This window comes from Cuculus canorus, chromosome 7 (assembly GCF_017976375.1).
Source record: "Cuculus canorus isolate bCucCan1 chromosome 7, bCucCan1.pri, whole genome shotgun sequence".
Taxonomy (NCBI): domain Eukaryota; kingdom Metazoa; phylum Chordata; class Aves; order Cuculiformes; family Cuculidae; genus Cuculus; species Cuculus canorus.
Window position 1 is genome coordinate 36,901,081 of NC_071407.1, and position 15,023 is coordinate 36,916,103.

Here is a 15,023-nt window from a genome sequence, read left to right on the forward strand (position 1 = left end):
CATCTGTGGCATGATCCAGAAGTAGGATGCTGGGTGAGAAAGGCTTTGGGTCTGGCTTTGTCCACTCTCGTTATCTTTGTGTTAAGCTCCTGCTCAGCCCTCCAAGCACAACCAAAGGCAGCAAATGGCATTTTGCCCTCTAAATATCACTTCGGAACGCATCAAAAGGATGTGCCAGAGGTTGTTCCAGTGGGAGGGCACTAGGGTTACACCAGGAGCAATATGCAAAATGGGGATTTTAGGAGGGACCTGTTGGTGAGGCAGAACCTGCAGCTGCTAACGAAAGGTGGCTTATGTCCAACCATAGCAGTGGTTGGTTTTCACTGCAGTAAGTTAATACTTCGGGAGCTTCAAATGGGAGTTAGTAAGAACTAAACTTGTGGGTTAAAGCTGTGTGTGAGGCAGCTCTGGATAGATATCAGCCTGCTTTATTTTAGCATCAAGAATACAAAGTGAGCAGGGTCTCGCTGGCTGAAGGGCTGCCCAGAGCTGATGGCCAAAGCCTGGAGAGGACTGGGATCACCTATGGGTAGGTCAGTGCCCTCCAACCCATGGGAAAGATAATGAAGGGCTTCATCAAAGCAGAGAATGAAGATCTCATCAAAGGGGCGGAAGGATGGTCCTAAAAGCTGTTGGCTGCCAGGCTTTTGACACAGAAAAGTTCCCAGAAAGGTGGAGGATCTTTTCCTGGGATTTTCAGGAGCTAACTGAACAAAGCCATGACCATCTTGACCCAGTGCTGTTGGCAGGTCCCTCCCACCAGTGCTGCCATAGGTTGTGATAAGCAGGGTGGCCTCCACAGTCCCCAGGTCTCTTCCAGGGTCTGTAAGTGGTAGATCTGGGGGCCACAGGGAGCAAAAAATATGCCTTTCAGATCTGGATTTAGGATTCTTGTAGAGTCTTAAAACAATTGTAAATGTTTAATAAGATCCAACAACGTGTACCAGTTTTGTACGAGATCTCTTTAATTCTTCAGAGAATTGTCAATCAGATAATTTCACTGCTCTTTAAAATCAGTAGGAAAGAATGAATTATTCATTTTAAACCAGCTGCAATCAGTCTCAGAGATCCCCATCCAGAGGAGCTCAAAGCAGTCACAATATTGAGTCAGGAAAGGGAGAGCTTTGGAAGAATAACACTGTTCTGTGAAGATGCTCTTGATGTCCTTTCCTAATCCCTCACCAAAGTGGCCCATCAGCCGTTTGCTCTCATTGAATGGCTCTGATGGAGCAGTGGTGTCTGTGGGACACGGACAGCAGCAGAGGATGCTCCCCCAGCCCCACACTGTGCCGTGGGGCGGGCTTGGTCAGTGCAGCCACGCTAAAGTTGCAAAATGATCTAGAAAGTTTCTTGCAAAACTGCTCACGTTTTCATGCGAGACCCTGCCAAGTGAAACATGAGACAACCCCTTAAACCAGGGCTGAATCGTCTCTAGAAAACACAGGAGCTGCCAAGTGAATCCCCGTGCCACAATCACTCACGCTGCACTTGTCATTTTTGTTACACTGTGTAAACTGGAATAAATTGAACAGGAGTGCTCCTGTTTTCCTAAAAGAAATACATTGGGAGGAAGGGAATAATGGTTCATTTTTTTGCTCAGGAAACACTGAGATATTTTACTTCATTGTTTAAGACAATTTTGTTTGTATTATTGCATTACTGTGTATTTTCTTATAGTCACACAGTTAAAATGCTCATGGGTGAGATTTACCCCCTAAAATGTGAGCACCTGACCCCAAAAGAGAGCTTTTAGGAGGCTGTGCCTGTCAGCTCCCACCTGCATGCCTTTTGGGGCTCCGTGGTTGAATCCAGCAGCCACTAGATGCCAGTGCCGTTGCACACGAGAACAAGCTCCACGCTGAGCAGACTGCAAACCTAGAAAAAAATGTTCAGGAATTTGGGCAACTTGCCACTTGTTAAATATAGCATCACTCGTCACAGTTGCTCTTCCCTCTTTCAGGCTGCTCTCCTACAACGTGTGGCCGTTCGTGCCTTGTGTACGTGCTCGGGAGGCGAGCAGAACTCCAACTGCTTTTAATTGTGGGATATAAACTAGTATGAACTTGAGGAACTTGTTTGTGTCCGCAGGCTGAGCCTCCTCACAAAGCTCCTTTGCAAAACCAACCACACCACAACTTTCCTCCTGCACGGCATCTTCTCCTCCTGAATGTACTGACAGCATCTGGAGGTGCGGAAGAGATGCTAAATTAGGATCTGACTCAAGGAAATGGGGGGAAAGGGGAGAATCCCTCTACTGTCTCTGGGCTTTTAAGCAGCCTTTTAGGATCTATCTGATCCTACGGTTGTCTGGTGCTGTTTGCCTGTGTCCCACAGTGGATATTTGCGTGCAACCTATCTACAGGTCCATCAGTGACTATCTGCAGCTTAATGTCTTCACAACCGGAGCTGCATATGCCCAAGGTGGGTCTGGAGACCAAGGACTGTCACTCTTCCAGTGGTTCCCCAAATCTGGATGTGCACCGTCTCCATCTCCTGCTGGTAGCTCGAGCAGGACAGGACAAGGTCCTGGGCATGGAGAAAGTTTGAGGTGGCGGGGAACCTCCAGGGAGAGAGCAGCCCATTCCGTGCAACCACTCGAAGGAGAAGGATTGGTGGGTTGGGGCTGTCTAAACCCCCCACCAGCACTTAACAAAGGGCAGCTGAGAATTGCAATTCTAGCCAAGACCAGGGTTGTGGGAGGACACAATAGTTTCCAGCCCTTGAAAGAAAGGAGCATCCTGTGACAGTACCATGAGCAGCACTGGGGCCAGGCTGACCCCCAGGCAACGAGTGAATGGCAGCAGTTTTGTGGTTCCTGACTGGAATGTCACCCTCCGACATTGTTTTATATTTCCATCCAAAAAGGGAAATCCAGGTAAGAACGTCATGGGGACATGAGATGGTCTATGGGAGATTTAGCCGGGCTAGTGGGAAACGGGGGTCATGCAAGTTCAGGGGTAAAGCAACTCCCCTTGAAAGTCACTGGAGATCTTATCCCATGGATTTCTGGAGATGGTTTCAGTGGGACATGGGAGATAGTTGCTGACTGGGATGTTTCCCAGTCTACCCAGCTCCACAAGTGCAGTTGTTGTGTGATCCTCAGGCATGATTTATTCTCACTTTGCATCTCAGGTGTAAGGCTTTGTACTGTAGAAACCTCTAGGAAAGGACTGGCTGAAAGAAGGGAGAAGTGAAACGCAGCTTTTGTATCTCCTGCCCTGCAAACAGCCAAATGTGTGGCCATCTGCTGATTTCTCTGGGTCATTGATCTTCTCATCCCTTGCAGCTCAAAAATGTCTTAGACTTAGAATCGTAGAATCATAGAATTGCTAGGTTGGAAAAGACCTTTGAGACCATCAAGTCCAGCTGTACCTGTCCACTACTAAATTGTATCCCTAAGCACTTCATCTACTCGTCTTTTAAATACTTCCAGGGGTGGTGACTCCACCACCTTCCTGGGTAGCCTGTTCCAGTGCTTGATAAAACTTTTGGTGAAGAAATTTTTCCTAATGTCCAATCTGAACGCCCTCTGGCCCAGCTTCAGGCCATTCCCTCTCATCCTATTACCTATCAGTTGGGAAAAGAGACCAGCAACCCAGCACCCACCTCTCTACAACCTGCTTTCAGAGAGTTATAGACAGTGATGAGCTCTCCCCTCAGCCTCCTCTTCTCAAGGTTAAACAACTGCAAGGTTAAACTTCCCTCAGCCGCTCCTTGGAAGGTTTGTTCTCCAGCCCCTTCATCAGCTTCATTGCTCTTCTCTGGACACGCTCCAGGACCTCAATGTCTTTCTTGTAGTGAGGGGCCCAAAATGAACACAATATTCAAGATGCAGCCTCACCAGTGCTGAGTCCAGGGGCAGAATCCCTTCCCTGCTCCTGCTGGCCATGCTGTTTCTGATACAAGCCAAGATGCTGTTAGCATTCTCGGCCACCTGAGCACACTGTTGACTCGTGTTCTGTTGTCTGCCGCCTAACATCCCTAGGTCTTTCTCTGCCAGGCAGCTTTCCAGCCACTCTTCTGCAAGCCTATATCGATTCATGGAGTTGTTCTGTCCCAAGTCAAGGGCTTGGCACTTGGGCTTGTTAAACCTCATCTCATTGGCCTCAGCCCATCGATCCAGCCTGTTGAGATTCCTTTGGAGAGCCTCCCTACCCTCCAGCAGATCCACACTTCCTCCCAGGCTAGTGTCATCTGTGAACTTCCTAAGGGTCCATTCAATCCCTTAATCCAGGTCATTGATAAAGATATTGAATAGAACTGGACCCAGCACTGAGCCCTTGGGGACACCACGTGTGACTGGCCTCCAGCTGGAGTTAACTGCATTTACCACCACTCTTTTGGCTTGGCCATCCAATCAGTTTTCCACCTACCAGAGGGTGCGCCTCTCCGGGCCAGTGGCAGCCGGTGTCTCAAGCAGAAAACTGTGAGAAACAGTGTCAAAGGCTTTACTGAAGTCCAAGTACACCACATCCACAGCCTTTCCTTCATCCATCAAGTGGGTCACCTCATCATAGAAGGTGATCGGGTTAGATTGACAGGACCTGCCTTTCATAAACCCGTGTTGACTGGGTCTGATCTCCTGGTTGTCCTGTATGTGCTGTGTGATAGCACTCAAGATGACCTGGTCTACCTCTTTGTAGAGGATGGATATGGTTTTAGCTTTGTGTTGCTGTCCAATGGAGACCCACATCTTTACAAATAGGAAATAAAGTTTTTTATAATTTGGGTTTCGGGTTGGAGATTTCTTGAAAAATCACTTTTCCTCTCTGAAACTGATCAGCCAGGTGCTGCTGAGCCAAGAGGGAATCTCAGTTCTCCGAGAAGGGGAATGTTAAAGCACAAAAGCTGATTCCACCATTGCCCTGATTTCAAAGAAAAAAAAAAGCAGGACATCAGGAAAAGCTAATGAGGTAAAAAAAATAGAGCTGGCAGAGCTGCTGTTCTCGCTAAAGCCCAAAATGCAGCTGACCTCTTTGTAGACTTGTAAGAACAATGTCAAGCTATTTTGGTGAAATCTCTTGGTAGGAAGACCTTTGGTTGAGTGGCGTTTGTGCTATCAAGAGCAAGGTACCAGATCTTCCCCCTTTTCTTGGGCTCAGCATCTCACTGGAAAGGGGCAAACCCAACCCCCTTTGTACTGAATGTGGCAGCAGGAATTGCTTTTGCTTAGTAATTTAACTTAGTCATTGTCTTCCAAGTAGGAGGTCCTCATCTTCTTAAAATGGCCAGTGCTGTAGCTGATTTACCTATTGGTGACCTGGAAACAGGCTATTCCTGAGGTGGAACCAATTCTTCACAGTCCTAAATCATGTATCGCCCCGTCTACCCCTTATTTTTGCACATTGCTGTCTCACTATTGGTGTCACCCCAGAGACATCTCTATTGGCATCAGGTAATGAACCAAGGTATTACTGCTCTGGTAAATTTATAGAAAAAAGGGTTTCCTACAATGTTGTCAGATAAATATTTGCCAAAAAGATAGTGGAAAAAAAACCCCCTTAATTTTTAAAAGCGCAGAACTGCAACACTTCTGATTTTCTGCCGCGCGTGCATGCCAGGTGTCACCAAAGTGCATGTTGAAAACACTCTTGGCATTGCCGAGCGGTATGTGACCTCGCTTGTCTGACCTCAAATCAATCAGTACAGAGCAAAGTGTGCTTTTATTTACCATGGATGGGATAACCCTTTCAGATGAAACTTGGGGTATAAAGACTAAGGCATGCATGTTGGTTTAGAAAGCTTTAATGATATTTCAAAGTCCAGTTAATGTCCTTGGATTACTTTAGAATTATAGACTTGCTTTACAGAATTTAACCCCAGTTATAATTTCCTTGTAATGGATGATTCAGATGCCATTTTCACTTCATTCTTTTTAAACATACACGATGGTTGTCCTCCAGTAAATAGTCTGATTTTTGACTACACTTCATTGTGTTAAAACTCTATACAAATATTGTACTACGCGTACAAAAATAAGTGCTTCATGCACATTCTTTTTAATACTGCTTCTTGCCCTTTTCTTTGACATCTTTCTGAATTTATATAAATAGCTTGAAAAAGCAGACTGAAGTTACTGAAAATGGAAATTGAGAAACACTTTATGCCAACGGTAGTGTTTTAGAGAGAGAGAGAGATATGCATGGATATGTTACTCGTTGGCAATCAAACACAGCATAAAAGACATAGGCAGAAGAGAAAATAAAGCCACAGTACCCATAACACTCTTGCTTATTTTGCCCTCTGTGAAGAGGCTTCTTGTTTTCTGTGAAGCCAAGTGGGGTGAACAGCAATCACGGAGGGCTTGTAATACCTTCAGGATCACACTAATGAGCTACTTTATAAATAGAAAGGGTCTAATAGAACTGCACACTATATAGCTTATGTGGTTTTGTTCCATTCCTAGTGAAATCAAGTCAGCTGAAGCCGGAGACTAGAAAATATTTAGCTCCTGGTAGTCACACCTTGTCACAAACCGTTATACTTCGTACAGCTTTGGGGGTGGTGCACAGGAAAGTTCTGCTCGAAATGGTGCCACATTACCTCGTCTACACTGGATGACAAATCTGGGACCAGATCTCTGATGGGCATTGCCAACCCAGCTGAAAATTCTACCCCGAAAAGGGTAGAGTTTTTTTGACCGAGCAAATTCAAGTTTACTTTGCATGAATTACTAGATAGGATATATTACATAGCATTATTGGTAGCTGTCATGATCTAACACTGGATTCTTCTATCTCTAGAGCATCATTACTCCTACTTCAATCCAATGGCAGAAATAAATGCATAATTCCCTGCTGCTGTAAACCAAAGGATGCTCTGAGCATCCCCAAAGTGTTCAAATGAAGACCAACGCTGGTGCTCTCCAAAACAAGAGGAACTTTACTGTTGACAGGAACCATCTCGCACTAAATTAATTTTTGTAAGAGTCACAGCAGCCTTGCTTTAATGTGTAAAGCAGTGCTGATAGCCAGGCAAGGCTCCTTCTATCCTGTCGAAAATGTTCCTTGTATATAATTTTATTCCTGTAGAGGTGCCTGTTATTACTTGCCTGTGGCTGTGTACTCTTGTGTTCTAATTAAGTGGAGAACTGGCCCTAATGAACAGCACTTTTCTGTTCCTCAACCTTAATAGTCCTGAAAGTTTTTCTCTCTTTCACTGAATGTGCCATTGGATAGGAAGTAAAAAAAAATTGCTGTTATTTGCTGGTTTGTGACTTGTAAGTAAGGCTGGGAAGTAGCAAAGTAAGAGGGAAAAATTTGCTGAATGCTTACCTCCTGCTTTAAAGATCAAATTAATATTCAAGGGTATGGAAAATTAGCCTGTTGGCTGGCCAGACAGCCAGTGTGACAAATGATTTTTTTTCCTTGGTTGCGGAGAATGAATTTAAAAAAACATCTGAGATGCCTAAACACATCTCCACAGTGCTGGTGGCATGGGATGCTTGGAGGCAGTAAGAGGCAAACTGGAGACCTTCATGTGGCCAAAGGGCAGCTTTTCATTTTGCCGGTTGTTCTGCCCGGCTTGAGAAATTTTGGAGTCTGCTTGGCTGAAATTTTGGGGTGAATAGTGGAGACCAAATGTTGCACAGGGGGCCTTGCTGGAGACACCCCATCATTCCCTTGTCCAATGTCACAACATTGACGGGACCACCAGTTTTCAGCACAGGTTGTTGCTTGTAAACACACACACAACAGCGTATGTCTATACACACATATATGTATGTATACACACACGCTTGAAAGCCACTCATTTTCTGGGCTGAGATTTTGTTTTCAAGTGTGAAAATCTGATTTTGAGTGATCTTTTTTTTAATATTTTCTCCTTTTCCTTCCCTAACATCCTGTTCTGAAACTAAAGAACTACAAGAATGAAACTCCAAATAAAATCTGACTTCAGGCAACGGGTTAGTTTAAAATCATGAGGGTGTAAGAATTACCGGAGCGAGATATCTTTTTTCTACCTGTGCTCAGTTTAAGGGAACTCAAATAAAGACAGGATTAAAATGCTCCGTATCCATCACTGCGTGCAGTGACTGCAAAGGCTGGGTAGGCTTCGTAGGCTGCATATGTCGCTAAATCTTGTCCCATAGTAACTGCTTGTTTGAGCTGAGTGGCTGTGACAGTTGCAGCTGCATTAGCAATGGTATATCCTGCAGGGAAAAGGAGGGAAAAAGTGCAGATTAATGAAAGGCATCGTTCAAAACTCACTGTTGCCCCGTAGTTTTGATAGGAAGGCTTCGCTGTTGATGGGAATGACGTAGGGAGCAATGAATTTGCTAATGGGAATAAGCTATTTAAAATAAAAATGGCTTTTCTGGCATTTTTTTCTCCACATTAAAGGCAGTAGAAAAGAGCTGGACAATTCATGCCTTTTCTCACCTATTACTCGTTAGACACATTGCTTGAAAAAATGCCCCTCTCTGTTGAATAGTTTTTCCTTGACTTTGATTATCGTTGAGGTAAGAGGGTGTTTGTTAATGGTGCTCTGTGAACTGTCTCACATGAGGAGAGTGAGAAAATGAAGTAATATAGTGGAAATCTGGGCAAGTTTCATAGACAAAATAGGGCTCTGATACCTTTCACATTCAAAATACGTGCAAATCAGGGCAGTCATGATAGAAAAGAGGGAAACTCCCTCTATGCTATATCACAGTCTCCATCCCTGGAGGTGTTCAAAAAACACGTACATGTGGCACTTTGGGTTATGTTTCAGTAGGAGCGGTGGCGTTAGGCTGTTGGTTGGACTTGGTGACCTTAAAGGTCTTTTCCAACCTTAACGGTTCTGTGATTCTATGAATGAGTAAACTGGATTATTTTTTTTCCCACCAGTTTCTAACGGAAAATGTGGTTTCAACACTTCAAAATTTTCCATGAGAAAACATTGGCTTTGCTGATTTAAAATGAATCACTGGGAAAACAAACATCATTTGGGGCTGGTTTGTCTGAAAGCAGGATATAGCAGCATGTCGACCAGATTTCAATATGTTGTTGGGAAAGAATCAAGAATGAAGACAAAGCCCAAGTTTGGGAAGAGCAGCTGGAGCATTGGTTCTGCTGGACCAAGCTTTGCTGCCAAACTGCATCTCCCAGGGTCCAAAATCTCTGACCAACCAGTTTGGCTATGGGATCAACCTAGGTCAGTCAGAGCCAAGGTCCTCTCCGTAGGGGGAGTGGAGATATTGGGCAACACCAAGGGCATGTTACCTCATTGACGGTGTTACCTTGGGGGAAAACATAAGAAATTCACTATAATTTGAGTATTGTAGCCACTCAAAATATCTTCTTTCATTGGCAAAATGAGGTGCAACATTTTGACTAGGAATTGAGAAATCTGTCGATTAAAGCATGTCTGCAACCATCATAAGAGAAATGAGCTGCTCCCTGGGCACCGCCCGAGGTGAGCTGGGCTTCAGCAAGCCCTACTCAAGGACCAGTGTGCGTTACAAACAGAAACTTTAATGTACGTCAATTTGTTGAGTTTCCAAGACAAATAAATAAGGGTGGACGAAAGAAAAAGGAGAGATTATAATTAAGCAGTAAGTGGAGACTGAATTCAATAAAGAAGCCATTTGGTTTCCACGCCGTGGAAGCCTGTTCAAATCCAGACAAATTGATTTTTCTGTGGCTCTTGCGGACTTCTGTGGCAGGAAGACAGATAGATTTTTCTCTAAAGCCCATCCTTGAGACACTCCAAACAACTCAGTAGTACTGACTAATTTATTCCTCGTGTGCAGTTTGGCATGCGTTGCTGCCACTACATCAGAGTAACTGTTATGCTGGAGAGCACAGTAAATGTAATGCCTGTGAGCTGAATTCCTGCTCCCATCTTGTGTTTCTCATGACTTCCCAAACTGTTTTGGGCAGTTGCAGGAGATGCTGAGTATGAATTCCCAAATTGGAAAAAAAACCCTCCAGTGGGAGTGTGACAGCTGGGATCAGATCCTCACTTTCATTGCTGTGTAATTTCTTTGGTGGATGAAAAGTGTTGGTTTGAAAGGAGCTGGAGGTGCTGGGAGAGGATGGATGGACAGCGACTCAATCAATTGTGCACCTTTGCAATGCGGAAGATCTACTCCATCCTTGGTGACATTGGCTAGACCACAGCCAGCAGGTCCAGGGAGGGCAAGTGATCCTAAATGTGGCATTGGGACACCAGTTGTGGATCCTGCAACCCATCTGGGGCTCTCAGTTGAAGGCAGGCATCCACAAACTGGAAGGAGTAGAGAGGAGGTTCATACCAGGTATTGGGCCCTGAGCCATCCCCATTCTTGAACACCACCCTAAATTGCTTGGACACTGTCCCAAGCAACCTGCTGTGTCTGCGGCATCGGCCTTGCTGGGAGCAGGGTTGGATCAGAGACCCTCCATGCTGGTGTCTCCAGCCTGAGTTGCTGGATGATGTGTACACCACAGCTTGGGTATAAAGTACTAAACCCAATACAGATATCAGACACATAAGTAACATGAGTCAAGGTAGGGATGTATGGAGGAACGTAGGCAGGTCTGTCCTCAGTGGCCAGTAATGGGTTCACTCTTGACATCTGCAAGGAAGAAGCAGGAAAAATAACATTCCAGGAGACCTTTGCTGTACAGACCTTCCCATACCTGGAAAAGCTGGTGCTGCAGGAGGCACCTCGGCTCCCTCCGTGGGAATGCCCAATGTCTGAAGGGTGTATTCTGCTGCGTACGTTTTGGCTTCATCAATATAGGCGCTGAGCTTGGGTGGTGTGAAGGGATGTCTGTGAGTACAGCAAAATGTTAGCTTGGTTTTGTTTTTCTCAAAGACTTTCCTACAAGATTTTTTGATCCACTCATGGATGGCATCATCCCACATATCAAGCAGCAATAATATTTTACTGTGCTGACTTATTAGCAGATGTATTCTCCTTGTAGTACTCTGCTTTCTTTGCTAAGTTTATTGGCCCTGGGTCTCATTTTGGACACAACAATGTTTCCGAGCATGTTGCATATTTTCGTTCCCATAGAAAGCCTACTGCAGTCTGGGTTTTTCTTTAAATACACAGCAAACAATGCTCTAGGTCGGAAACGTTTAGAATCATATTTGGAGCTCGATTATCAGCGTGTTCCTTCAAGCTGCTTCCTTTTTCCCACAAGAGCTATGGTACGCTCCCTTTTGCCTGATTATTTCTGGCTTACTGTAATCTTCGCATCACCAGAGAGAGAGCACCAAGCAGATATCACCACCAGTCTAGTTTCATTTGTGGATGTTTTTATCTCTAATATATGTATATAAAGGAAATAGAGACCCATGCAATTGTATTTTGATGAGCTAAATAAAATACAACTTAAAAAAAATCCTAAACTCATCGAAACCTCAAATAGTTACATACATGGTGGGGTTCTGGCTGGCAAGGGCAGGGATGGTGATTTTGTATAGGAAGAGCTGTCTTTGGTCTTGGCCAATTGCAGAGTGGAGCTGATAAACAGGTTGTCCCCAGTTGTTTTTCTGGCAGATTTCTTCCAAGATCTAGAAGGGAGAAAAGGGATTTTTACTTGGGTTAACTGCTGCACAGTAGCCTTCTCATAGAATCATATAATCACAGAATCTCTAGGCTTGAAAAGACCTTTGAGATAATCAAGTCCAAATGTACCTGTCCAGTTCTAAATGATATCTCTAAGCATCTCATCTACCCATCTCTTAAATACCTCCAGGGATGGAGACTCAGCCACCTCCCCGGGCAGCTCTCTCACCCAGCTCCAGCCCCTGCACTGGTCAGCTTCCTCCCCTCCGAGGGATTTTCTTGGATGTCATGGCAGCTTCCTCAAGGCTTAGCAAAAGAAATGTGAAATAAATGGCAGACAGGATCTTACATTCACCCTGAAATAGAATATTCATCTAAATGTTTTATACTTCAAAAATCCATTCCATTCCTGAAGTTAATTATTACCGTGTTAAATCAGACATCTTAGTCCTTTTGCTGATTAGCTGTTTTATTCTGTTATTGTTGTGGTTTTCTTTGAATTCTCCCCAGAAACTCTATCTATGCACTTCTACTTAACAGGGTTGCATTCATCTTCACTGCTCCGTTGCCTCCCTGGCTTAGTAGGTTACAGGGTAGGAAAAGTCCAAATAGTCCTTTTTTTTAAAAAAAAAAGAAGAGAAAAGGCTTTGTTTCCATCCAATTAATTATACAGGCTTCAATAGATGATTTCTGTTTCTAGTTTGAAAGCATAATGCTGAACCTCATTGCCCCCAGCGCTAGCGCAGCTTATTTCATGGTAATTGGGAATCGCTGTCCAGAAACACTCTTGCTTTGGTTTTCTATTTCTTTTTTTTAACCCATTAAATATGTGCTGTCCCAAATAAGCTTGAATACAGCCTGGTGTTCCTGTGTCTTCCCTGCGAGCGAAGCTCGGACCAGTTATTATTTTCAAGGAACTCCACCAAACCTGACACTCAACTGAGAAGACGTTGGGTCTTGGGGCTTTGCAACATTGGCCATGCTGCCAGCTGCCTTGGAGTGGAGATCCCACATGCCTCCAACCTGTGGTCTACCTTGTTTAAAGTTTACATTTCATTTTATTTTGAATTAAAATGTAAAATTTAAAAGTGCTGCTTGTAACGTTGCATTCATAGCTCCAACTGAAGTTTAGCATTTTGTAGAGCCCATAAACTAGTTCATGACGTTTCTTGACTACGGCGACACTTGTTCCCTGCTGTCCCCACGCCTTTATACAGATGTCAGTTTTATAATGTTACATCAACATTTAAATCCTCAATAAGGCAGATCTATATATTAACATCAGACATCCCAGCTAGACAGTGGGAACAAAGTCAGTCCTTCAAAGATGGCATTGAAATAGTCTCAGTGCAGCGGATGGGAGAGGCTGAGCAAGCTGACAAGTATTAATGAGGCTGTCCTATTAATGAAGCTGTCATGAAGCAAAATGTAGCCGTTTAAGACCTGCTGTTGTGAAATATTAGCACTGAGGGGATTAGGGAGCTCAGCTGATGGGAAAATGTGCCCCCAAAAACTTGTGTTGCAGGTGCCCTGGGCTGCTACTGCATTATTTGGAATACATGAACTGGGGTGTTGGCATGGGTGGGAACAGGAAAAAGTGGTTTTCACCTGCCCTGAGGCTGTGTAGCACCACTCAGGCTATTTCACTCCTTTTATATGTTAATAAAATAAAGTCAGGGGACTCTGAAATTTTGCAGGGGGTGTGGGGAGAAAGAGATTTCCAGGTGTCTAAAGGAGGAAAATGATGTTTTCATAGATTTTGGCAAACTGTAAGTGTTAATAGGCAAAGATGTGCTTCAACATTCAGGGTGGAGGTAGTTTTTCATGTTTCTTTGGATGATGTAAGGGGAAAGGAGTTGCTGTAAGAGCCAGACTCTCAGAAACTGGGTAATTTCTTCTGGGTTTGTGCCCTCAGCCATCTCTCTGGATCCCAGTCCTGGATCCTCACCACCTCAATCAACCACAACCACCTCAAAAGCCTCCTTGAGCAACTGGAATTTCTGCACTGAGCTGGGTTGAGCAGGCAGATCTCTTTTCCCACAAATGATTTAAAAATTGTGTATTATTTTTCTATATAAGCGCATTCAGTTTCTTAGTGAATCCCCTAGCAATGCGTGGTGTTTATCAAACCCATTTTGGGTGAGAATTTCGTTACCCTCAGTGCTTTTATGGAGTGGCAGCCATAGACGTATTTCATCCTACACCCATGGGCTCTCTGAAGGTGATCAGATGCTGTTCTCTAGCAGGGCAGGTGGGTATCGCAAGATCACAGAATCACAGAATCACCAGGTTGGAAAGGACCCATTGGATCATCGAGTCCAACCATTCCTAACACTCCCTAAACCATGTCCCTAAGCACTTCATCCACCCGTTCCTTAAAAACCTCCAGGGAAGGCGACTCGACCCCCTCCCTGGGCAGCTGTTCCAGTGCCCAATGACTCTTACTGTGAAGAATTTTTTTCTGATATCCAACCTGAACCTCCCCTGATGGAGCTTCAGGCCATTCCCTCTTGTCCTGTCCCCTGTTTCTTTTATTATTGCAAGTTGTATTTAATTTTTTTTTAAATGTCTTTTGAGATGTAATCATGGGCACTTAGTTATCGTTCCCCAGATTCAAGCAGGAGGCTGCTTTCCCAAAGGTATTTTGGGCAAACACAACCTCTGGTTGGGAAATTAATTCTGTTTTTTTTGCACATGTACCTGAGGAGCAAGTTTGATCCCTTGGGGCTTTAGCGTGATGTGGTTCATCGGTGTGAGCTCCATTCCTGGCAAGAGGTCGTAGAGTTTATCCTCTCCTCTCTTTTCTCCTTTGAGCTGGTATCCACGCCCCAGGCCCGTGTACGCCAGGTAGCCGCGACCTCCCAGTCCTCTAACTCCCGCAGCCCCTACAGGTACATTCATGTAAATTTCTAGGAATGTAAGAAGGCATTAAACTGAATCAAATCACCGGAAAAATTACCCTGATTCTCGCTGAAATGGAAAAGTTAGCCCCACTCGTTGGGTTTGGGGAGAACATAGCAGGAGCCTCCCCGGTAGCCTGCTGCTGGAATCAACCAGGCTCGACACGTATGCTCTTTCCTTTTGGGCTTATGTACTTGGACAGGTGAGACTTTTTGGGAGAGCCCTGCTTCTTTCTGACTCAGTTTCCATCTTTTCTGGTGGGTTTTGATTTTGTGACATCTTTATGCCTAGATTTATACTTGAAAGGCAGAGAGGGGATGTCTGATATCATTTGCTGCCCACCAGCTGAATTTCACTTTCTTGAAGAATTCTGAGTTTATACAGTCCCTTGCTTATATGAACCAAATCCTTCCCCCACCTCCCTCCATAACGCTTCTGTTTTACCTCGAGGATACCACCGTAGGAGTTTGGGGAGACTGTAAGGCAAAAGAGGGCTGGTGGGTTATCACCTCTGCACCTTTTCCAACACAACCTTCATGGGTTTCACCATTGCAGGCAAAAACATGTGGAAGAGGAATGGAAATTCCTGCTTCTCTGTCCCCTTCTTTGGGAAGAAGGAAAACATTGGCTGGCATGG

General features: G+C 44.6%; 1 protein-coding gene across 3 annotated transcripts in view; it reads right to left on the reverse strand.

Moving 5' to 3' along the window:
- Positions 1–5,709: 5,709 nt before the first annotated feature.
- The window catches only part of A1CF (APOBEC1 complementation factor), a 31,680-nt gene continuing 22,366 nt past the window's right edge, over positions 5,710–15,023 (reverse strand). For 2 of the 3 annotated variants that reach the window (XM_054071998.1, XM_054072000.1), the window contains 4 exons: positions 14,186–14,394; positions 11,354–11,490; positions 10,608–10,741; positions 5,710–8,152 (listed from right to left, as the gene is read on the reverse strand). In XM_054071998.1, coding sequence (XP_053927973.1) covers positions 8,001–8,152; positions 10,608–10,741; positions 11,354–11,490; positions 14,186–14,394 — 632 coding nt within the window. In that variant the 3' untranslated portion in view covers positions 5,710–8,000. The remainder of the gene's footprint in view (positions 8,153–10,607; positions 10,742–11,353; positions 11,491–14,185; positions 14,395–15,023) is intronic. The other variant, XM_054071999.1, reaches the window with a different exon arrangement.